This window comes from Rattus norvegicus, chromosome 15 (genome assembly GCF_036323735.1).
Source record: "Rattus norvegicus strain BN/NHsdMcwi chromosome 15, GRCr8, whole genome shotgun sequence".
Lineage (NCBI taxonomy): Eukaryota > Metazoa > Chordata > Mammalia > Rodentia > Muridae > Rattus > Rattus norvegicus.
This window is the reverse complement of record NC_086033.1, coordinates 23,119,635-23,142,274: the sequence shown is the minus strand read 5'-3', so window position 1 is coordinate 23,142,274 and position 22,640 is coordinate 23,119,635. Positions and strand designations below refer to the sequence as shown.

The 22,640-nt window shown below is 45.4% G+C and overlaps 1 protein-coding gene across 2 annotated transcripts in view; it reads left to right on the top strand.

Annotated features, from left to right (window-relative positions):
* Dlgap5 (DLG associated protein 5) overlaps window positions 1–22,640 on the top strand; it is a 30,604-nt gene that overhangs the window by 2,007 nt on the left and 5,957 nt on the right. For both annotated transcript variants that reach the window (NM_001135802.1, XM_063274094.1), the window contains exons 2-15: window positions 164–399; window positions 2,947–3,134; window positions 3,334–3,396; window positions 4,689–4,773; window positions 4,865–4,990; window positions 6,507–6,577; window positions 7,433–7,689; window positions 9,688–9,782; window positions 10,264–10,390; window positions 15,079–15,164; window positions 16,331–16,491; window positions 18,097–18,189; window positions 20,756–20,975; window positions 22,319–22,496. In NM_001135802.1, coding sequence (NP_001129274.1) covers window positions 165–399; window positions 2,947–3,134; window positions 3,334–3,396; window positions 4,689–4,773; window positions 4,865–4,990; window positions 6,507–6,577; window positions 7,433–7,689; window positions 9,688–9,782; window positions 10,264–10,390; window positions 15,079–15,164; window positions 16,331–16,491; window positions 18,097–18,189; window positions 20,756–20,975; window positions 22,319–22,496 — 1,985 coding nt within the window. In that variant the 5' untranslated portion in view covers window position 164. The remainder of the gene's footprint in view (window positions 1–163; window positions 400–2,946; window positions 3,135–3,333; window positions 3,397–4,688; window positions 4,774–4,864; window positions 4,991–6,506; window positions 6,578–7,432; window positions 7,690–9,687; window positions 9,783–10,263; window positions 10,391–15,078; window positions 15,165–16,330; window positions 16,492–18,096; window positions 18,190–20,755; window positions 20,976–22,318; window positions 22,497–22,640) is intronic.

The following is a 22,640-nucleotide window of genomic DNA, read 5'->3' as shown; positions in this document are numbered from 1 at the left end:
TTTGCTCTTTGAGAGAGTATCTTACTCTTTAGCCCAGGCTGACCTCGAGTTCACACGATTTGCTCGCTGGGGTTTGTTGGTGGTATAGTAATGAGCTGCCGAAACCTGATAATGATAAAATGAAATTCCACTTAAGTTGGTGTTTGTCCCTCCTTTGTGGCAGGATGCCGGTGTCACGGTTTGCTGGTCGGCTTCGGAAAGATTCGAGCATCGAGATGATTAGGACTAGCTTGGCTCACAGGAAGTCGCTGTCTCAGAAGGAAAACAGGCACCGGGTGTATGAGCGAAACAGACACTTTGGTTTGAGGGACGTCAACGTCCCACTGGAAGGTAGAGACCTTGTTAATATACATGAGATGTCTCAAGACCTCACTCTAGAAAATGCCAGCTCCAAAACAAGTAAGTTAAGAATCTTTTCTAAGTTTAAGTACCTTTGAGAGGAAAGGGTCTGGAGAGACGGCTCAGCGGTGAAGAGCCCTGACCGCTCTTCCAGAGGTCCTGAGTTCAAATCCCAGCAACCACATGGTGGCTCACAACCATCTGTAATGGGATCCGATGTCCTCCTCTGGTGTGTCTGAAGACAGTGACAGTGTACTCATATAAATAAAAAATCATGGGGTTGGGGATTTAGCTCAGTGGTAGAGCGCTTGCCTAGGAAGCGCAAGGCCCTGGGTTCGGTCCCCAGCTCCGAAAAAAAGGACCAAAAAAAAAAAAAATCATTAAAAAAATATTTCACCAGTCACCTAGAGAAAAGAGATCATTCTTACAATTTGCCCAAAGTGGTTTGGGCCATAAAGAAAGGAACTGAATAAATGAAAAAGAATAGTCTCAGAAAAAGATGAAAACAATGAAAATAGTATCCTAGACGGCCAGGAGTTAGAGGGGCGGAGCTGAGGAATGGTTTCCCTCCAACCAGGAGTCGCTGGACTCCGAGCTTGTTCTCTTTCTTTAGCAAGTGTCAGAACTGAATGGCAGAAATACAGAACAAGGGTATGGGAGGAGATGATGTTCTTAGGGCTTTTTTCACACTCCTTGGAGGAGGTCATGTGTGGGAGCACAGGCTCTCCTGTGAGCATGAGGAGGTGAGAGGACAACTCTGGAGTTTAGCTCTCGAACACGTGCTGTTAGGATTGCTTGACAAGCGCTTTAGTCACTGAGCTCTCTTCCTGGGCCCCAGCAGGTTTGTTTTATAGTTTCTAGAATCCATGTGGCACGCACACCCAGTGCGTTTGAGCCTGGTTTTGTGACAGCTGATACTGGGGCCGGAAGATCATATTCTGAATCACCAAGGCCGACTTTCTCACAGATTCAGCACCGTGATTCTGAAGAAACATGAGGGAGGGATAAGAACTGGACAAAACAGTTGCAGGTTTTGTGTTTTCTGACCTGACGGGAATCCTGTGGTAATCTGTTTGGAGAGGGGAAGTCTCAGCCCGTCTAGCGAGTTGGCAGAACAAAGGACTGGCATCAAAGGGTTCTGAAAGGCTGGTTTGTTTTTTGGTCTGAGCACAACTGAAATATACAGTGACTATTGTAGAAGACAGCAGTAGCTTTAGGGACGGGTATTTTAAAAATTAAGAGCTCAATTTTGGACATGTTAAATTTTTACTTTTTTTTTTTTTAAATACATTTTCAGTTAAAGTAGAATTACCTCCCTTTCGCCTCCTCCCTTGGCGAGTTCCTCTCAGACACCATCCCTCTAGACCCTCCTAGCCCTCCTCTCAGATCGATAAGTCCCTTTTATTATCATGTACATATGCATGTATGTGTTTGTATGGAGAAATATATAAATTCAGCCTGCTGCTGCATATGTGGGAGTTATGATGCCTACTAGGCATGTAAGGAGAAAAGATTAATCCCAGTCCTCAGAAGGCAGAGGCATGTTAAAGCCAGTCAGGGCTGTATAGTGAGATGCTGGCTCAGAGGGGATGTGGAGGAAGGGGCGGGTTCCAAAGAGAGTTGGAAGTATCCTCCAGGACATACTGTTTCTTCAAAGCTTGGGCTTGAGTCTAATGAACCCCTCAGATGTAATTTCTACCCTATAGAAAAACATGGAGGTTAGGAATAAGTAAGAAACTTGAAATAAGTAAAACCAAGAGCCCATGGAGGGTCCAAGAACCTAATTTAATGCAGGAGCCAATCACAGGAAAACTTATAAAATCTATGTTGGGTGTGAAGGGTTGCCTTCATAAAGAGGATGAAATCTGAAGAAAGGACCAGGGTATGTGATGTTTCTCAGTCCAAAGATCATAAGCCTGTGAGGGTCTTAGTGTTGGGACAGGAGATGCACTTGGGCCCAGGAGGAAAACCTGTGGGTGCTCATATCCTTGCTGCCCCAGTAAGGGAGGCTGTCGTCTTGGGCTCTGTGTGTGAGTCACATTCCTCCCAAGATGGTTTTGCATGCAGGGTGTTAGGGATTGGACTCAAGGCCTCAGGCGTTGCTAGGCAACTAAGCAAGTGCTTACCATTGCACTGTACTCCTGACTCCCAAAAGAACCTTCTGGTTTTGGAGATCAGGTCTCAATAGATAGCTCTGTCTCACCTGGCATTGCTAATGCCAGGCTGGTCAAGAAAACCTGCATTCCTCTTGCTTCAGTCTCTCAAGCGATGGATGGTAGCCATATGTTAAAAGATACCCAAAGAAATTTTTCAAGCTTGTTGCATATAGGAAAAGGCAAACCAGATGGCCCTTCCTAAAGTTCTTTGAGTGATTTAGCCTAAAGTAATCAGTGTATCAATATTTTTAAAAAGTTGAGCAAATGAAGTCATACATAATATAATATAATTTCAGCACGATTAGAACTTGGAATAACTGTATTAGAGTGTTGAAGATTGAAAGCATGTATTAGCAGATGGAGTTAGACACAGTGTGCCGTTAGAAAGTTGATGTCATATTTTTGTCTGAAATGTTTTATGGATTGTTGTTTGACACCCGCCTCCCCTTAGAGTCAGTGAAAATGGTTCTGAGTGACCAACGGAAGCAGCTCCTCCAGAAATACAAAGAAGAGAAGCAGCTTCAGAAATTGAAAGAACAGCGAGAGAAAGCCAAAGTGTTCAAAGTGGGTCTCTACAGGCCTGCCGCACCCGGCTTTCTTGTCGCAGACCAGAGGGGTGTGAAAGCTGAGCCACAAAAGGTCCGTGTATGAGCAATTGTTCTCTTAACTCTGGAACTAAAAAGTCCATACTTAGCAGTGTCTATATACTGTAAATTTTTAGGGATAAAATTTAAATTTTAAACTGAGACATGAATACATTTTGCCAGTGTGGTTTATGTTTTGTTTTGTTTTGTTTTTTGTTTTTTTTTTTAATTGACCTTCTTTTGGCTGTTTAAAGGCTTTTCCATATACTGGGCGGATTACAAGATCAAAGGCCAGAGACCATATGGAACAGAGTAAGGTCGGTATCATTGTGGATAGATAATTACTACTGAAGAGGACATTATATTTTCCCCCTCCAAGTTTATCATCCATTAAAGCCTGAAACGACGTACAAGCATAGAGGTGCATTTATCAGACTTGAAGTATGAAGATTAGTGATGGCTTAGAGCAGTTGTGGCTCCATGCCAAGGAAGCCGTCACAGCGTTCTTTGCATAAACGCTTCCTGTGTGACCTGTCCCAGGCTTTACCATTTTGTAGCCGTCTGTCTGTCTGTCCGTCCGTCCGTCCATCTGTCTGTGTGTGCGACTGCCATGCTTTCTAGGCTAAGTGCATGAAGTGCAGATCAGAGTGGAGAGCACAGAGCAGTGGGGGATACAGTTCTGGGTTCTCTACTACACCAGTGGGGGGCCTGGGAGAGAATGAAGTCTGCTACTGGGAAAGGCAGCGACTTCAGTCGAGTAAGGAACCTAAGTTTTGTTTTTAACAGATTGGAGTCACTGCCATGTTCCTGTGACTTCTCTAGCCCTGGGCTACACACAGTCCTGAGTAAAATGCCGAGGCTTTATGGGTCTTAGTGTGGGCCTAGAAATAAAACGGAGGTGTTTATGGTATATCGGGAGGGAGAGTACGTGAGTCCAGCCACTGAGTAACGTTTTGATTGGATCAAGGAAACCTTATTGAGATGCCTGTATGTGGGCAGTAGTCTCGAGGTGAATGAACCCCAGGACAAATCTTTTGTCTTTAGGAGAAATGTAAAATTGAGGGATTTTTGCTATTGATTTTTTTTTTTTTTCTCAAGCAGTGTTGAGAATCACAGAGGCCGGGGATCTGTGCTCATTAGGCCTGTTCTATCCCACCTATACCACTGAGCAAATAACCAGACCAGGGTGCCCACGCCATTGACTGTTCACAGCTACTCATGTGCCTGAGTACATGAGCTTGAGGCCAGCCCCACAACACAACAAGGCCTTATTTCAGGGCAAGAAAGCCACAGTTAATGTTTTATTAGTATTTTCAGCATCTAATCAGCATATAAAGAAAATTTTGTTTTCTGAGGTAAGGTCTCACGTTGCTCTGACGGGCCTGGAGTTTAGAGAAATCTGCCTGCCTCTGTCTCCTTAGTGCTGGGATTGAAGGCATGTGGCATCTCCGGATTCCTGGTATGGTTTTGAGACAGGGTCACATGCAGCCCAGATTCTGCTGCAGCTTCCTGCTGGTTGAAGCTAGTCTTGAGTTGATGAATTTATGAGTTAGAAGTGCGCTTTGATTTACTATGCAGTTAAATGACAGAGTCTCTAATCTCTTCACAGACTGGGAGCAGGAATATCCCTCAGGCAGCTCAATTCGGCCAAAGACAAATTTCTGAAAAAAAACCATTAGACAGAGAGAAAAAAGGTAGGAATATTAGTGATGATGGCCAAGTTGGTGCTGCCCTGGGAATGACTCGAGAATGACAAAAGGCATCTGATTAGAACGTTTTTCCCAGTTATGCAGCCCATGGGTCCCACATCAGGGAAAGCGGCTGGATCAGTGGCAGCTACTCAGAGGGCCAAGCAGATGGCTGGAACAGTGCCATCTACCACAAGAAAGCCAGTCACAAGAGCCACCAATGGTAAGAAGAGATCATTGTCTGCATGCATATGTAATACAGTTTATAAAGACCAAGAAAGAAAAAAGGATCATGGCCCTGAAATATGGTGTGTTAATAATATAAAAAGTATTGGATATGCACGCTGAAGTACGAAACTGTTAATGGATCATGGGTGAGGGGTGTGTGTGTATCTGTGTCTGTGTGTGTTTGGATGTATGTGTGTATGGGTGGGGTGTGTATGGGAGTGGGGGTGTGTATGTGTGTATGTGTGGGGGTGTGTGTATGAGTATGTGTATGGGTGTGTATGTGTGGATGTATGTGTGTATAGGTGTGTGTGTGTATATGTATGGGGGTGTGTGTGTGTTTGTATGTGTGTATGGTTGGGGGTGTGTATGGGGGTGGGGGTGTGTATGTGTGTGTGTATGTGTATGTGTGTGTATGGGTGTGTGGGTGTGTATGTGTGTGTGTATGTGTGGGGGTGTGTGTATGAGTATGTGTATGGGTGTGTATGTGTGTATGGGTGTGTGGGTGTGTATGTGTGTGTATGTGTGGGGGTGTGTGTATATGTCTATGAGTATGTGTGTGTGTGTGTGTTTGTATGTGTGTATGGGTGTGTGGGTGTGTTATGGGGGTGTGTGTGTGTATGGGGGTGTAGGCCACAGGTCGACAGTGGGCTTCTTCTCCGTCACTCTTCACCTGGCTTTGGGAGGTGTGGTCTCGACCTGGAGCTTGAGAGTACAGCTAGACTGACCGGCCATTGAGCTCCAGGGATCCAGCAGGCTTCGCTTCCCTAGCTTTGGCTGTAGATGAGCGCTGCAGCTCACAGCTTTTCTAGGCGTCCCGGGGCCCTTGCGAGTACACATGTACAGTAAGCACTTTACCTGCTGGACTGCTGCACCAGCCTCTTGTAGCTTTCTTTCTGGCTGGCTTTTTTTTTTTTTTTTTGAGATTTAGTTTTACTTTATGTGTTATGGCTTTACCTGACTGTATGCCTGTGTACCACGGGACTGGTGCCCCTGGAAGCCAGAAGAAGGCATCTGATCTTCTGGGACTGGAGTTATAGGTGCTTGTAAACCTCCATGTGGGTGCTGGGACTCAGCCTCTGTAAGAGCAATCCACGTCCTCAACCGGAGCTCTGAGTCTGGTTTCTTTGAGACGAGGGCTCACCGTGTAGCCGAGGCTAGCCCGCATTCTCGATCCTGTTGCCTCAGGCTCCCTAGGGAATGCTGCAGTTACAGGCATGTGAGTCTGTTTTGTTGGTTGGTTTAGTGTTGACAGTAAGATGTGTTTTCTTTCATAAATAAGTCTTCATTTAGCAAACAGAAGAAGAGAAAGGAAACATTTTATTTTGGAAGGATGGTTTGTATTTCACAGGAAATTTCATTCGTTTTTGTCCCTTTCTGGTGTGACTGAAATCATAAAAGTTGAAGACATGCGTCCCTGTTTTTGTCTCGTCCAAACTCTGCCAGATTACCTAGCACTTTAGTCTGCAGCATTGATGTTATAAAGTGGATACGCTACTTCTTTTCTGTTTCAGAGAACGGATCAGAAAGAAGGGGACCAAGTAGAGGGAGACCTGCCGGAAAAGCAGAAGGCGAGCTGGACAAGGTAGGGTGCAGGCCTCACTTCCCAGCGCCAAACCTCGCTGTCAGGGAGCACTGAGTCACCTCGGAAGAACATGCTGTTTCCTGTTGGTTGGCCTCATCCTCTCACACTGAGAGCTGTTGTTCTGGTGATAAGATATTATTTACAACCTAAAGCTGTTTTTAAGTTAGTTATTTATCTTTAATTATTTTATGCCTATGGGTATTTTGCTTGCACATAGACTTTGTGCCCCCTGTGTGCCTGGTGCCTGAGCAGCCAGAAGAGGAAGTCAGGTCCCCTGGAATGGACGTTTCAGGTGGTTGTGAGGCTCCCTGTGTGGGCTAGGAATCTCTGGGTGCCCGGAAAGGAAGCCAGTGCTCTTAACCAGAGCCTTTGACCCAGCTCCCATAATCCAAGGTTATTTTTACAAAGCATTTGGTCCTCTAGAACAGGAGTCGGTCAATAAATACTAGGTTCCTCATTCTCAAAGACTTGCAATATTTCATGTAATTTTGGTAAAAACATTATTTTGTTAGTTGGATTTTTCCATTTTAGTTTTAATACATTTTTATTATAATAGCTACAAGGTATGGATTAATAAGGACTGGCTCTGAATTACAGCATTGGCTTAGTATCGCTAACCCTCTGATTTCAAGTGTACATTTTTTAAAGAGAGCCGGAGTTGGAGGCAGTGGTGAGCCTGCTGGGACCCCTCCTCTCTCTAGTTCTCCAAAGATCAGCTGTCACTCTCAAGTACCGAGCCACCACAGGGTCCAACTCGCTTTTCTGTAGCTGCTCTTGTTATCTGTGTCCTTTTGTAATGGTTGGACGAGTTCCTGGGAGAGAAATTCCAACTCTGTGCTGCTGGCTTCTCCCTAGATCATTTCTTCCCAAGGCATTGCATTGGGAAGTGAAGAGAAGCATTTGCAGTCGCAGAGCAGTGTGACAAACGAAGTGGAAAGCTTGCAGGAGACAGTGCCCGCAAAAGGGAGAGAGAGGGAGTCCTTCGCCCCTGAGCGCTGTGCCTTTCAGCCCCCACGTGGTCTGAAGACCTACCAAGTGGCTCCCCTGAGTCCCAGAAGTGCCAACGCTTTCCTGACGCCCAGTTGTGACTGGAACCATTTAAGACCAGAAGTGTAAGCAGACACAAATACTAACACACAAATAGTCTTAATAATGAGCACTTTCCTTTTAAGGGGTAACAAATGCCTTTCTACATTTCTGCTTTTTTTTTTTTCTGCACTGTGTTTAGCTAGTAAAAGTATGCTGGGTATAAATCACAAAAAGTAAATTGTTTAAAAAAAAAAAAAGTAAATTGTTGAGAAAAGTTCTTCAGAAGCCTACGATAATATCTGATAGTTTTGCAATTTCCTCTGAATTATCTTCATCATAAATATGTAGGGTATAAGTTTTTCTGTGTAGCCCTGGCCGTCATGGGATTTGCTCTGTAGACTAGGCACTATTGCTAGTGCTTTTTGCTTTTAATAGGGACTTAATCATAACCTGTAAATAATATTTACCTAATTTATTTACCTTTGTAGAGCTTTATTTTATGTGCATGGGTGTTTTGCTTTTGTGTATACAAGTGCACCACGTGTGTGCGATGCCTGTGAAGTGAGCTAGAGTTCCAGGTGTCGTGAGCTGCCTGTGGGTTTTGGGAACTGAACTCGGAGTTCTCTGCAAGAGCTACACGCACTTGACCCACTTCTCCAGCCCTGTAGTTGTTCTGTTGTCTCTTTTTTGTTGTTGTTGTTTTGTTTTGTTTTTTTTTGGTAGGGCTGAGATAGCAACTCACTCTGTGGCCTAAGCAGTCTTAGGAAATCATTTATGATTTTTAATTATGTGTGTCTTTGTCTGTGTGTGTGTGCGAGCGTGTGTGTGTGCATGTGCAGTGCACACATACTCATGTTTGTATGTCAGTGCTCGTTAGTATTGAGGCCAGAGGCATCAGGTCTCCCTAGAGCTAGTTAGAGGCAGTTGTGAGCCACCTGATGTGGGTGCTGAGAACTGAGCTTGGGTCCCCTGCAAGAGCAATAGGTCCTCTTAACCCGGGAGCCACTGGTCTCTTCTGCCTGCCTTCTTGTCAGCTACCTCTAGTGATAGGAAATCTGTACACTGGGGAGAGGAAGGCCAAGTGGAACCCTCAGAGGAAAAGGCAGATCTGCCCTGCCCGCAAAGACCAGGTTGTTGTTGTACACTACTAGGAATCACTCAGCAGCATCCGCAGCTGCTGATAGCTTTAAAAAGTCTTTTAAGAGTTTGAACATCTTTAGATTCTACTGTAACGAGTTTAATAGAGTTGCCTTAGTCTCATTACTGTTTAAAAATTTCCTGCCCAGAATAGGCTTTTTTAAAAAATTTTTTAAGACAGAATTTCTTCGTGGAGCCCTGACTATTCTGAAACTTTTTCTGTAGACCAGGCTGGCCTCAAACTCACAAAAATCCTCCTGTCTCTGCCTCCAGAGTGCTAGGATGCACTAGCCCAGTCATAGTAAGCATTTTTTTCTTTTTAAGATTTATTTATTGTATTTTATGTGAGTTAACTGTCACTGACTGTTGCTGTCTTCAGACACACCAGAAGAGGGCATCAGATCCCATTACAGATGGTTGTGAGCCACCATGTGGTTGCTGGGATTTGAACTCAGGACCTCTGGAAGAGTAGTCAGTGTTCTTAACCGCTGAGCCATCTCTCCAGCCCCCAGAATAAAAAATTATAAAGGTAGAAAGCCAGGTTGGCTGGTACTAGCTGGGAAGGCTGAAGATGAGGTTTGAGAGTGTGAGGCCACTCTCAGTTTCATAGCAAGATATCATGTCAAAAACAAACAAGAAACCGTAAAAGGTGTCTTTTTATCCCAGCATCCATGATATTGGACATCTGTGGCCAACACCCAATCCTCTGCTGGGGCTAAGGGCATGTATCGCCCCATCTGAAGAGAAATTTATTAAATAAAAGCCACTCTGTGTGTGTTACATAATGAGGCCTGCTCTCTAAAAAGCAAACTTTTCTATTTTATCCTTTTTTTTTTTTTTCTTTTTTTAAGCAACACTTTCAAATCTTTTAGATACATACATATATGTGGACTTCATTTTTTGTGATTTTTTTTTTTTTTTTTTTTTTTTTTGCCTATTTTTAGTGCCACAGCTCAAGACACAGCAAATGAAGTCTTGGTACAGCAAGAATCAAATAAATCACAATTTGGTTTGGATTCACAAACAGACTCTAGGAAAGGTATGTTGTTTTAATTAACACTGTCACTTCTCTGGCTTACGATTTTGTAGAATTTTATGTGAGCTCATTTTCACCGTGTAGTTCTTGTGTTGTGTCCAGGGCTTGGGAAATGAGGAGGAGGAGCTCTGGGGAGGCTGCTCAGCCACTAAGCTCTGGATCGGAAGGGCAGAGCTGGGTGTGGGCGGGGCTCACCCTGGGAGGAGGAGACACTGCTGTGGCTTTCCAGGCCTTGGGAAGAGACCCTTTCAGAACTACAGGAGAGCAGAGAGCATGCTTGAGGGCTGATGCTGGTAGATGACCTGTGACCTCCACACGCGTGGACACAGGAATATTAACAGCCATGACAGAGGAGATGTGAAGAAAGTGACCGAGGCGGAGACAGAGTTTAGATAAAACCGCAGGACTGTAAAAGTCTCCTGGGGAGGGGGGAAGTGTCACTTTATGAATTGGTCTTTAATGAATGTTTTTGTTCGTGCCGTAGAACGTGGCTTAAATCAGAAGGACGCGTCTACACCAAATTCAGATCACCTTTCAGTGAAAGGAATCACATCATCTGAAGCAGGTGACGGTCAGACGGGTCAGCCGCAGCACGACGTGCCGTATTTCAGGTTTGTGGTCGTTACTGTAAGACTTGGCATTCACGGCTAGGCCGCTCGTCCCAGACTGAAGTGTTGGATTGTGTGCACAGACGTTGAGTACGGTAGCTGGGGAGGAACTGGCTTTGGATGTCTTCCACATGCAGGTGGCCGTAAAGATGGTTTCTAGTCAGAGTGGCACGTGTGAGGGGAAGTCTCCTTCCCAGCCCTGGGGTCTGACTCTTCCTTGCAGGCCTTAACTGGCTTTCTGTTTGTTTGATGGTTTGTTTGTTTGTTTTGTTAATATTTTAAGGGATAAATACTGCATTTCAGGACAAACACCTTTAAGTCTTGTACAGTCTATTGTTTTGTTCTCGTCTGTGGTAAGTGTTGCTGGCATCCTGTTCTAGCGCCTGAAGAACTTTCTCGTGCGTGGGTACAAACCCCACCTGCCCTGCTCTGTCTCCGCTCACTTGGTGGGACTCAGTTGGTGTGAATAAACGGGGTTCAGCTGAAGCCAAAACTGAAAAGAGAAAAGCTGGAGGTGTCATTCGGCAGTGTCCCTCCTGGCATCCATTAGGTATTGAATAAATGGGCCAGGCCTGTAATCTCAGCACTCTGGAGGTAGAGCCAGGAGGATCCGGAATTTAAGGCCATCCTTGGCTACATAACAAGTTCCAAACAACTGGGGAAGCATGAGAGCTTGCCTTTTTCTTTTTAAAATCCTTTGCGAATTCCATACAATGTATTTTTACCAGATTCACCCCAGCTTTATTCTTTAATGCTTTCCTGGTCCGTACGTGCCTCCAAACCCCAGCAAGTCTTTTTTTATTGGTTTAAATAACCTAGGACTTCTCTTTGTGAGTGTACTGTCCACTGGAACATACTCGACCTACCAGAAGTCATACCTTTAAAGAGAACCGACTCTTTCTATCCCCCTGAAGTCATCAGCTGTCAGGGCTGAGACCAGACCGTCTTTGAAAATGCAAAGCAAACACTGATTCCCATGCCATTCCCTCAGCAGTGTCGGAAGTTGCTGTTATTTCCCCAGGACAGGTCTCGCAGTGTTTGAGCTTCGTCATCCAGCTAGAGGACATGCCATCTTCCTGTGGTACCTCTGTTGTTGGTTGGTCGGCATGTTATATATGTAGTTGTCATGCTTACACGTATGCTAGCCTTACACGTATGCCAGTGCACTGCGTGTGGCTGCTACCTGCAGAGGCCACACCAGAGGATTTTAGATCCCCTGCAAGTGGAGCGAGCAGAGGGCTGTGAGCTCTGTGTGGGTGCTGAGAATCAAACAGCACTCCTAACTGACAAGCCAGCCTTCTTCTATTTTAATTATCCTTTTCTGAGCCTTTCGTGTTAGCAGCCACTTGAATTGCTTCTACAATTATAATGTAAGAGTGTCTAGAGGTGTCCCTAGTTTTCGATGCCCTAAGACCCTGAGGTGACTACACATCCAGCTAAGTGATGTCAGGGCTAAGCTTCATCCCCGCCCTCATTACCTCAGTCCTTGTGTCTTAAGTCTGTCTGTTGAATGAACTAAGCCTTTTTCTTCCGTTCATTTCTGAGCTTTCCACTGTTTCGTCAAACCCAGAGCCGTGCGTGAGCTGTGGAAGTGCTCTGTCACTGAGCACATCTCTAGGCCTAACTTCTCTTTTAGGAAATCAGAGCTGAGCCCGGTGCAGAGGCTCACGCCTGCAAACCAGCGCTTGGGAGGCTTGGGTTTCAGGCTGTGTGTTACACACTGAGCGCGTGCACAGGGAGTCGACCCTCCCATGCCTTGTTTCGTTTCCTTTTATCTCCCCTGAGTTTGTTGGTATTTTTCTAGTTTTTCTTATTAAGGTAAGGGGTACATCATGTAAGTGTCACTGTATGTGTGCAGCGCACAGGTATTAAATACACTCATAGTGTCATGTGGCCATCACCTCCACCATCTCCATAACCTTCTTCTCCTGTATTCTGTATCAAGACAGATCCCCATTTCTCCTAAGAGCCCCTAGCAAGCGCCTTTCTAGTCTCTGTCTCCATCTTTTCTACTAAGTGCATCGTGCAATTAAATAGAACCACACACTATTTGCCTTTATTAATTAATTTATTTGGGGGGAGATTGGAGAGTTGTTTGAGACAGGGTCTCTTCATAGTCCTTCTGTCCTGGAACTTACTCTGTAGACCAAGATGGCCTTGAGTTCCCAGAAATTCACCTGCCTCTTCCTCCTGAGAGCCGTGCTTGAAGGTGTGCGTCACCACTGTCCAGCCTCTTTTTTTTTTTTCTTTTTTTTCGGAGCTGGGGACCGAACCCAGGGCCTTGCGCTTGCTAAATCCCCAACCCCTTCTTCATTTGTTTTTTTTTTTTGTTTTTTTTTTTTTTTTTGGTTCTTTTTTTTTTGGTTCTTTTTTTCGGAGCTGGGGACCGAACCCAGGGCCTTGCGCTTCCTAGGTAAGCGCTCTACCACTGAGCTAAATCCCCAGCCCCCTTCATTTGTTTTTAAGACAGTCTCAAGTAGCCCAGACTTGGTGAGGCAGGAGATGTTCCTGCATCAGCCTTCTGACTGGTGGGATTTTAGACATTTATCTACCACCCCAAACCAGCGTTCATTTTTGTGACTTGTTTCTTCCTCTTAGCATAGTGTCCTTAAGATTGATTGATTGATTGGTTGGTTGATTGATTGATTGATTTTTGAGTTGTGATCTCAATGTGTAGTCCTAACTGGCATGTACTTTACTTTGTAGACCAGACTGGTCTCCAACTCATGGGCAGTCTTCCTGTTTGTGCCCAAGAAGTGCTGAGATTACAGACCTGTGCTGTTGTCCTTTCTCATGGTTGGATAGTACTGGGGGTGGGAGGCTGGGCTGGAGGGAGAGCTCAGAAATTAAGGGTACTTTGCTGCTTTTACAGAGGAGTTTGGTCCCCAGCACCCACATGGCAGCCCCCAACCAGCTGTCACTTCAGGGAATCCGTACCCTCTTCTGTCCTTCAAGGGCCAAGCATTCATACACATGAAAGTAAATAAAGAAACGTGCTACTGCATATGAATCACAGTTTGCCTCTCCCTGGATCTGTCAACTGTGTTTCTGTTGTTTGTTTTGTTCTTATTCTTGTTCATGACAGCACCATGCTGTGTTCTCCTGACTGGCTTAAAATTCACTCTACACATTTTGAACCTGACTGGCCCAGAGCTCCCTGTAGCAGTCTCCAATGTCGATGGATCCTTCTGTCTCTGACTCTGGTGCCACCACACCCAGCTGTGATGGCACTTGGCTCCTGTCCATCTTTTATTGGCTACAATGTCTGGGAACATGAGTGTCAGTGTGCCTTTGGGACCTTGCTCTCGGTTCTTTGTGTGCACTGTGGGGTGTGTGTATGAGCACAGATTTAACTCCTCCTACGTCAGGTCTCAGCCTTAGCATTGTTCACATTGAGATTGCGTCCTTCTTGTTTGGGGTCTAATCTGCACGTTGTTGGGTGTTGGGAGCAGCTCTATCCTAGAGTGACAATCAAAAACGTCTTCAGCCAGGCTGTGACATACACCTTTAGTCCTAGCCGAAGGGAGGAGGATATTTGAGTTCAAGGTCAGCTAGGACTCTACAGTGAGTCCTGATCTCTTTAAAAAAAAAAAAAAAGTTTCTAGAGCTGCGCTGTGGTGGCACTCACCTTTAATCCTAGCACTTAAGAGGCAGAGGCAGGCAGATCTCTGAGTTTGAGACCAGCCTGGTCTACAGAGTGAGCTCTGGTATAGCCAGGGCTGCACAGAGAAACAACAGCAAAAAGGTCTCTGGACATCAAATGTTGTCTGTGAGCAAAACTGACCAAGACTCACCATCTAATCACCAGCCTCTGTACTGAAGGCCTCACCCTTACTGGAGAGAGTGGATTGTTTGTTCTTACCTCTTCCTTGACCCAGGGTCTTGCTCTGTGGCTGTGCCAGCGGCACTCAATAGGTGACCATGCTGGCTTTTCACTTGCAGAGAGCTCCTCCTCCCTCAAGTGCTAGGCCTGCAGGGATGCACTGCATGGTGAGCTTTAACCACAGACCTCACAGGGTTATCTCCAGCCTTTGGCACTCGGCTTGTCCTTAATTCCAAAAAGAACCATGTGTGAGTATGAATTAGACACCAGACTCGTTAGACTCTAGTGAGCCTCTGAACAGGGAACAGAACATTAGGAGTGGTGGTTGGAACGGAGGGGGGCGGGGGGGGATCTTGGCATCATGCACCCAATGTGAGTTTTAGGGAGAGAGGAATGGCCATACACAAAGTATACAATGACAGAAAATGTGTCTTTCATGAGTTTTAGTATAGTTCATTAAATCCTTACACATAAAGTCTCCACAATTACTATTGTCACTATTCTTTTTTTTTTTTTTTGGTTCTTTTTTTCGGAGCTGGGGACCGAACCCAGGGCCTTGCGCTTCCTAGGCAAGCGCTCTACCACTGAGCTAAATCCCCAACCCCTCATTTTTTTTTAATACCTGATTTTTAAAAAATATTTGGTTGTTTTGGTTTGGTTTTTGAGACAGGGTTTCTCTGTAGCCCTGGCTGTCCTGGAACTCACTTTGTAAACCAGGCTGGTCTCGAACTCAGAGATCAGCAACTTCTGCGTCCCGAGTTCTGGGATTTGTTTTAAACCATTTTAGCTTAATGTATTATGTCAAAATGGTAAGATTGAATTATTGTGGGCAATACTTGGAACACTAACATGTATATCATAATTTTAGAAAAATTCTCCAATCAGAAACTGACAGACTAAACTCACACTGCCTAGACTGGGAGAAGAAGCTAGAACTGGACATTCCCGATGATGGTAAGAAAAAGGCTATCTCAGTTCTGCTTCTTTTGTTGTTGTCATTGTGTTGGTTTTAGTTGTAGAGAGGTTCTCTCAGCACAGGCTGACCTAGAGCTCACTCTGTACTTGAACCTTGAACTCCAGGTCATCCTTTTTTACCTCCCAAGGGCTTACAGGGTCACACCTGACCACAAAAAGTGTTATGTTGTGTATTAAGGGGTGTGTGTGTGTGTGTGTGTGTGTGTGTGTGTGTGTGTGTTTGGTTTTTGTTGTTGTAATAGTAGTAGTAGTAAAAGAGATTCGGCCCAGGGTCTTGTATGTGCTAAGCAAATACTTGAACATCAAGTTCTATCCATAGCCCTTATTTCTGTTCATTTCAAAATTAAAACTCCTGTGTTGTCCAACTTTGTAGTTTTTAAAGATTTACTTATTTACATGAGTACACTGTAGCTGTCCTCAGACACACCAGAAGAGGACATCAGATCCCATTACAGATGGTTGTGAGCCACCATGTGGTTGCTGGGAATTGAACTCAGGACCTCTGGAAGAGCAGTCAGTGCTTTTAACCGCTGAGCCACCTCTCCAGCCCATATTTTGTTTTCTTAATGTGACTTAGGTATAGTAGTGTTATCTAGTATTCCTTTAATCTCGTTGTTCTGGAGGCAGAGACAAGGTGGATCATGAGTTCAAGGCTAGCCTGATCTACAGAAGAAGTTCCAGGATAGCCAGGGCTACACAGAGAAACCCTGTCTCAAAAAAAAAAAACAAGAAAAAAATATATTTGTATGTGTTTATATATGTATATATATGTTTACTCTGAATTATAATTATGTAAATCAGTATGAAAACAAATTTTGGCAAAGGTCCTTAGTCCCACTTATTTGGAGAAGCCATTTATAAAAAGTCACCAGTCCAAGGTCCTTGGATACTTACATGCCTTGGCCGTGTGAGGTTGAAGTCTCATAAAATACAAGGTGGGGGGATCCTATTCGCTGTGAAGCCGTGTATGATTGAGGGTGGACGTTGTTAACTGTTACTGGTTCTTCAAGCAACTGCTGCTCAGTGTTGATGGCCAGTCATTTTTGTTGCTGTAGGAATTTGATCTTGCGAGCTCCAGGGTATGAGATTAGGTCTCAGTTGTCTGGCTGCTATAAAGGCCTGTTTTCATTTCTTAACTTCTTTAGCTAAAGATCTTATCCGGACAGCGGTTGGTCAAACAAGACTCCTTATCATGGAGAGATTCAGACAGTTCGAAGGACTGGTGGATAATTGTGAATATAAACGCGGGGAAAAGGAGACCACCTGTACAGATCTGGATGGATTCTGGGATATGGTTAGTTTTCAGGTATGTGTCAGGTGTGTTGTCTACTTCTGCTTCCAATATCAGTAAAATGGGACGATGGTCGTTCAGCTGCTGTATAGGATGAAAAGAGAGAGCTATCGGGAAGCCCCATGCAGCTGCACCACCTTCTCCCCCATGTTGTCAGTCTGTAACAATGGTGTATGGGAGGAATGAGCTGGTGCGATACTGAGTTCCTGTTGTGCACCAGGCGTTGTGTTAGAGACGACCAAAAGGCAGGAGAGAGCAGGGCATGGTGGCACACACGGTGCCCAATCCCAGGCAAACACAGGTGGGTTTCTGAGTTTGAGGCCAGCCTGGTCTACAGTTCCAGACAGCCAGGGGTCACACAGAAACACAGAGAATCTGTCACCCTTTTCCAGCACCCAACTCAAGTGGGACACATATGACCTCTCAGGCACATGTATATAACATACACACATAAAATAAAATCAGTCCTGAAGGAAGGAAAACAAAACAAGGTCACTTGTACATGGTGGCTCATCGCCCTGGGAAGCTGAGCCTATAGAATTTGCATTCAGAATTGGATTCAGAATTAGGAACAACGTACAGTGCTTTCTGCTGTGCAGGATATTCGTAGGTTACATGCAAATGCCAGGGATCCCACCCTCTCCGGGGTGTGGTGCTGAGGACCTGACTTGGGGCTTTCCCTCTGCTGGGCAGGCACTTGGTCATTAAGTTGTTCCTTCTTCTCTGGATTTGGAATTTGTAGGGTTTCTTCTCTCTCCCTTCCCCTCCTCCTCCATAAAAACAATAAGAAAGAAAGCATGAAAATGAACAATCCAATTTAAAATTTTGGAAAAAAGAGCTGAATGGATGGATGCCTTAGCACAGGACAGAAGCTGGTGAGACGGTGAGTTTCTGAAGTGAAGCTCAGTATCGCTCGCCCTCAGACGTTAACTGATGAAGCAGGAAGGTCGCTAGGCAGGCAGGCAGCCTGGAGAGCTGGCCATGTGTGCGTCCTTTATGCAGGGTTTAAAAGTTGCTAGACCAAACATGTCAACAGTTTTACCACAAAGGTTCTTGATTTGGGTCAGGCACATCTTTGATCCCAGCACTCAGGAGGCAGAGGCAGGCAGAACTATGAGTTCAAGGTCAGCAGGGTCTAGGGAGAGAGTTCCAGGGCAGCTAAGGCTGCACAGAGAAACCTTCTTTCAAAGCAACGACAAAAATCTTGAACACACAATTTCCAGTGACTTTAACTGAATAAGCCCCGGCTTTGGGAGGTGGAGGCTGGAAGATTGGGAGTTCCCGATGTTTTCTTGGACTGTACAGCAAATTGTGGGCTATCCTGGATTGATGTGAGTCAGTCTCTCTCTCTCTCTCTCTCTCTCTCTCTCTCTCTCTCTCTCTTTCCCTCTTTCTCCTCTCTCCCTATCTATCTCACACACACACACACACACACACACACACACACACACACACACACACACTACTCTACACATACACCCCAACACACAGGATTTTAAGTTTAATAACTACCAGTTCTAAATCACCATTTTGTTTTGTTTGACATGGTCATTCATTTTAGAGTCCTAAAGTAGCAATTAACATAACATTAATTGAATGAACTTTGGCTTTTATTACCAGGTCGATGATGTAACCCAAAAGTTCAACAACCTGATGAAACTCGAGGAGTCTGGATGGAAAGACAACAATAATCCAAGCAAAAAAGTCATCCGGGTAGGTTTGTGCGCTTCCTACCCAGTTTTCTAGCATAAATTCTTCTCTGACTTTTGTTTTTTTTTATTTGTCTGTCTGTCTGTCTATCTATCTATCTATCTATCTATCTATCTATCTATCTATCTCTGTGGGTGGGCAGGCCAGTCGGGTTGTGCTACGAGGTGCAGGTGAGGATCAGAGGACAAGTTGGAGGTGCTGGTTCCTCACTTCTGCCATGGAAACTTTGACTGTTCACAAACTAAATTTCATATGGTGCTTATTCTGATTGGTGTGGGGCCAGGGGAGCAAGAATATAGTCAACACAAAATGTCTTCTTCCAAAAGGAAGAAAGTGACACATGAGCGGTGGAGTTGAGGTGACTGAAGCGCTCCTAGACAGTAGGTGGATGGGCATGTGTTTTATTCTGAGAGCTGGACCTGTGTCGATGTGGGCGGTGCGACAGCTTTGTAGTGCCAGCTCTTTGGAGGCTGGGCAGAATGATTACCTTGAGTTCAAGGCCAGTGTGGGTTGTAGCACGGATCAGGACAGCAAGGACTATAAAGCAAGACTCTGCTGTACAAAACCAGAGCAAACCTCCTATGTGTATGTATGTGCTTGCGATTGCAATAGCAGATACTTTGCGTTTTGTTTAAGCTGAACTCTAGAGAGTCACACACATGTTAAGCTTCAGAGCAGTCCAATTAGAGGGCGCTGCAGTCACAGTTTATGGTTGAAAATCCCCAAACTCCAAAAGATGGAATCATTTGCCCAAGGATTTCACTCCAGGTTTGTTTGTTTTTAAGTTTATTTATTATGTATACAGTGTTCTGCCTGCATGTATCCCTGCAGGCCAGAAGAGGGCATCAGATTCCATTACAGGTGATTGTGAGCCACCATGTGGTTGCTGGAAATTGAACTCAGGTCCTCTGGAAGAGCAGTCAGTGCTCTTAACCACTGAGCCATCTCTCCAGCCCCATTCCAGGGTTACTTGTTTCAGAGCGCATGCCCTCAGTGGGCAGATCGCACCCCCTCACTGTTGGCATGCTTCCTGTGGGGCAGACTGGAAAACATGCTTTGCTAATCTAATAATCCACTTAGAGGGCTTAAAAACATGTGTTCTGTGTCTTACACAGAGTAGCTTGCAGAGACCTGTAACTCCAGCTCTCGGGGGCTGGACTCTGGGGGCGCCTGCACTCATGCATATTCTCACACAGAAACACACACATGTACACACATCTTTTAAAAAATCCATCTTACTTACGCCTCATGGACATTTGTCAAATTAAGTGGTCAGTTTTCTTCTGATTTTAGAAGTACACTTAGTTTATAAACTTAGGTTGATACTTTATACTGTGTTATACAAACTAAGATGTTCTGAATTCTGTCTTAGTAAAGAAACTTTATTATTTCTTCTCAATGAAATCTCACTACAAAGATCTGAGAGGAGGAAAGGTTAGATCGTTGAGCATAGTTTAAATCTTCTGTAATAGCAAAGGATGTTGTTTAAAGAGGGGCTAGTGTAATATTTGTCTTTTGGGATGGGTCTTACTAAGTATCCCAGCCTGAATTCAAACATGAAATCTGTTGGGGTCTAAAAGTCACCCCATACCACACGAGTCCCAATCTCAGTTAAAAGGGATGGTTTATGGAACACATACCCCAAGCCTGACTAACCAGGGCAACAGCTCAAGGCTGTGCGCTGGACATCTCTCAGGGCCAGCTTATGAAGGCTAAACCCACATGAGCCCCTACGCAGGTGCTGGAAGTGCTGCCCAGCCCCGGCTCAAGCCGTTTTAAACGCACTTTACTTTGATGGGTCCTACATAAATGAACCTTATAGTCATGGAATTTCAGATTAACAAACCTCAGAACGTTTAGAACGTAAGTTACATGGGGAACATGGCCCTAATCTGAATCAAGTTGTTTTTCTGGGTCAGTGACTGGCAGGCATATTACAGCAATGATACAAAATAGCTGGAACAAAATGGCTGCCGCTATAATGGGGGCGGGGGAGCTTCAAAAGAATCCTCTGCCTCAGCCCAGGGTCCTGGGATTACAGGCTTGCACTGCTGCTCCTGACATACGGTGGGTATTTAATTGCTTAGCTCTCAAAATAATAATATATCAGTGGCTCTATCGTATAATAATTGTAATTCTCCCCGTGACCACCAGATGTCTCTCCTGCATTGTTTAGTCTGGTTGGGGCGAACTTTATGAAACTTCAAGTTCCCCCCACCACCAGTGACACACTTCTCCAACCAGGGCCTACCTACTCCAGCAGGGCCACATCTATTCTGCCAAACAGTTCTCTTGACTGGGGACCAGCCATCCCCACACGTGAGTCTGTGGGTTTATTTTCACCCACATCACACAAGGTGATGCTCAATTGGTGGGGCCTCCTTTAATACCAGCCGGTCCTTAGGTTGAAATGGGTGTGGATTCAAGCTAGCGGGGACAACATAGGGAGACCCTGCTTCAGAATAAAAAGTTAAAAGGGAACTATGTCAGGGCTCGGGGGCAGTCTTCAGTACCACAGGGACAGGAGAAGGCGGGAATGAACACCTTTAATTACTATTCTTCCTTGCAGAAAAAAATTGTGCCTGGTAAAACAAGCAAAGCAAAGCAGGACGAAGACGGACGAACGGCAGCTAGGAGTCGTCTCGCCGCCATAAAGAACGCAATGAAAGACCGGCTGCGGCAGGAAGCACAAGCCCAGGCTGCAGTTCCAGAGATACCAACGGCAGCTGACAAAATAGTGTTTGATGCTGGGTTCTTCAGAATCGAGAGTCCTGTTAAGTCGTTCTCAGGTTTGTCGTTTGGCTGAGGGGCGAAGTGGGGGCTTGAGTAAAAGGTCAAAAGTGACTTTCACTTGAAAAGACCCCATGCACTGATTTCTAGAAATAGGCTCCGTGCTGGCAGGCCCACACGCACATCACGGTTTGAGAGGTGTGCTCATACTGGCTTGTGTGGGATTTGTCTTTTAAGATCCCGTTGGTGTTTTCCAAGTGATGTCATAGCTGCCGCTGCCGTGCAGTCCCAGTCTGTGAGGTTCTATGGCAAGCTAGGTTAGAGTGACATGCTGAGGAAGCGGACCTGAGCTGTCTCACTTCCCTCAGACGTGCAGTCAACCACAGGCCCTCTGCATGGGGCTGGGGAGGCGACTGAGTTGCTGCGATTGAGATCCTTGGGGTCAGACTCAGCTTGACTCGTGCTCGGCAAGCACTTGTCCTTTGAGCTACAGGCTCCCTCTCTGAATTCTCTCAAAGACAAGGCCTGGCTAAGTTCCCCAGGCTGTCCTTGGACTCATGCAGACCTGCAGCCTGCTGTGGTCCTGCTGCCCAGGCCTCTGGAGAGGCTGTGGTGTGAGGCCGCACATCCCTGCACTCAGGGCTTTCTGTGTGCCGCTCACCGGCGGTCATTCCCCTACCTCCTGCTAGGACTGTGCTTCTGGCACCGGCCTCTCACGTGCATGGTGGAAGAAGCCAAGGGTCTCAGCGGTTTGTTTGCAAACACGTGCTTGTTCTTCGTTCCCATGACTGACCTGTGTTTCAACTGTGCTTGGTAACCGTCTACAGCAGGGTGTAGCCTGTCTCAACTTTACCAGGAAATAAATACTCTGAATGATCAAAGGAACTTGTTAACACACTAGGTTTCGTTCTTTTTCCCTCTTTTTTTTTTTTTTTTTTTTTTTTGACACAGGGTTTCTTTGTGTGGCCCTTGCTGTCCTAGAACTCACAGTATAGACCAGGCTGGAGTCAAACTCACAGAGATCTCTTGGCTCCTCCTCCATGCTGAGACTAAAGGTGCATGCCATGGCGTCTCGGAGTCAGCACTTAGGACCTAAGTACTCGCTTGCCTGAGTGAGCTAAGGCTAGCTCGCTTGCTAATTTACATTATGCCTTTAAAATACTCTTACTGTTACCGCTTATTGTAAGTTTTAGTGTTTTATTTTATGTATATGCATGCTTACCTACACGGTTGTCTGCATCGTGGGCACGGCATAGCAAAGCGAAGCATGGGCTAACGTGGTAATCCTCTTGTCACAGAAGGTTCCTGGCACCGGCAGTAACAAGAGTAGGCTCTGTACTGCCTTTCTAAACAAAAAAATGATCGAAAAGACTTGCGATGGAGGTTGTTTTTTCTTTTCTAGTCCTGTCCTCTGAACGTCGTTCTCAATTCGGAGCACACGTGTCTGCCAGCAGAGCTGTGCCTGAGGGCAGGGCTGCAGGGGACCTTCTCAGACAGAAGACGCCACTGAAGAGGCCTGACCCGCAGAGCAGCACGATCGAGCATGTTGATCGGACGTTTTCAGATGGACTTGAAAGCAGGTATCTCTTTAATGTGTATTGTGAGATTAACCGTGTTGACGTGAGCTGCCATTCCATACAGTTAAGCTGGTGGAGTGTGACAGCTGTACGTTTCTAATTAAACTTATAACCCCGCACTGTGGGCAAGTCTGGCTGTATTCTGAG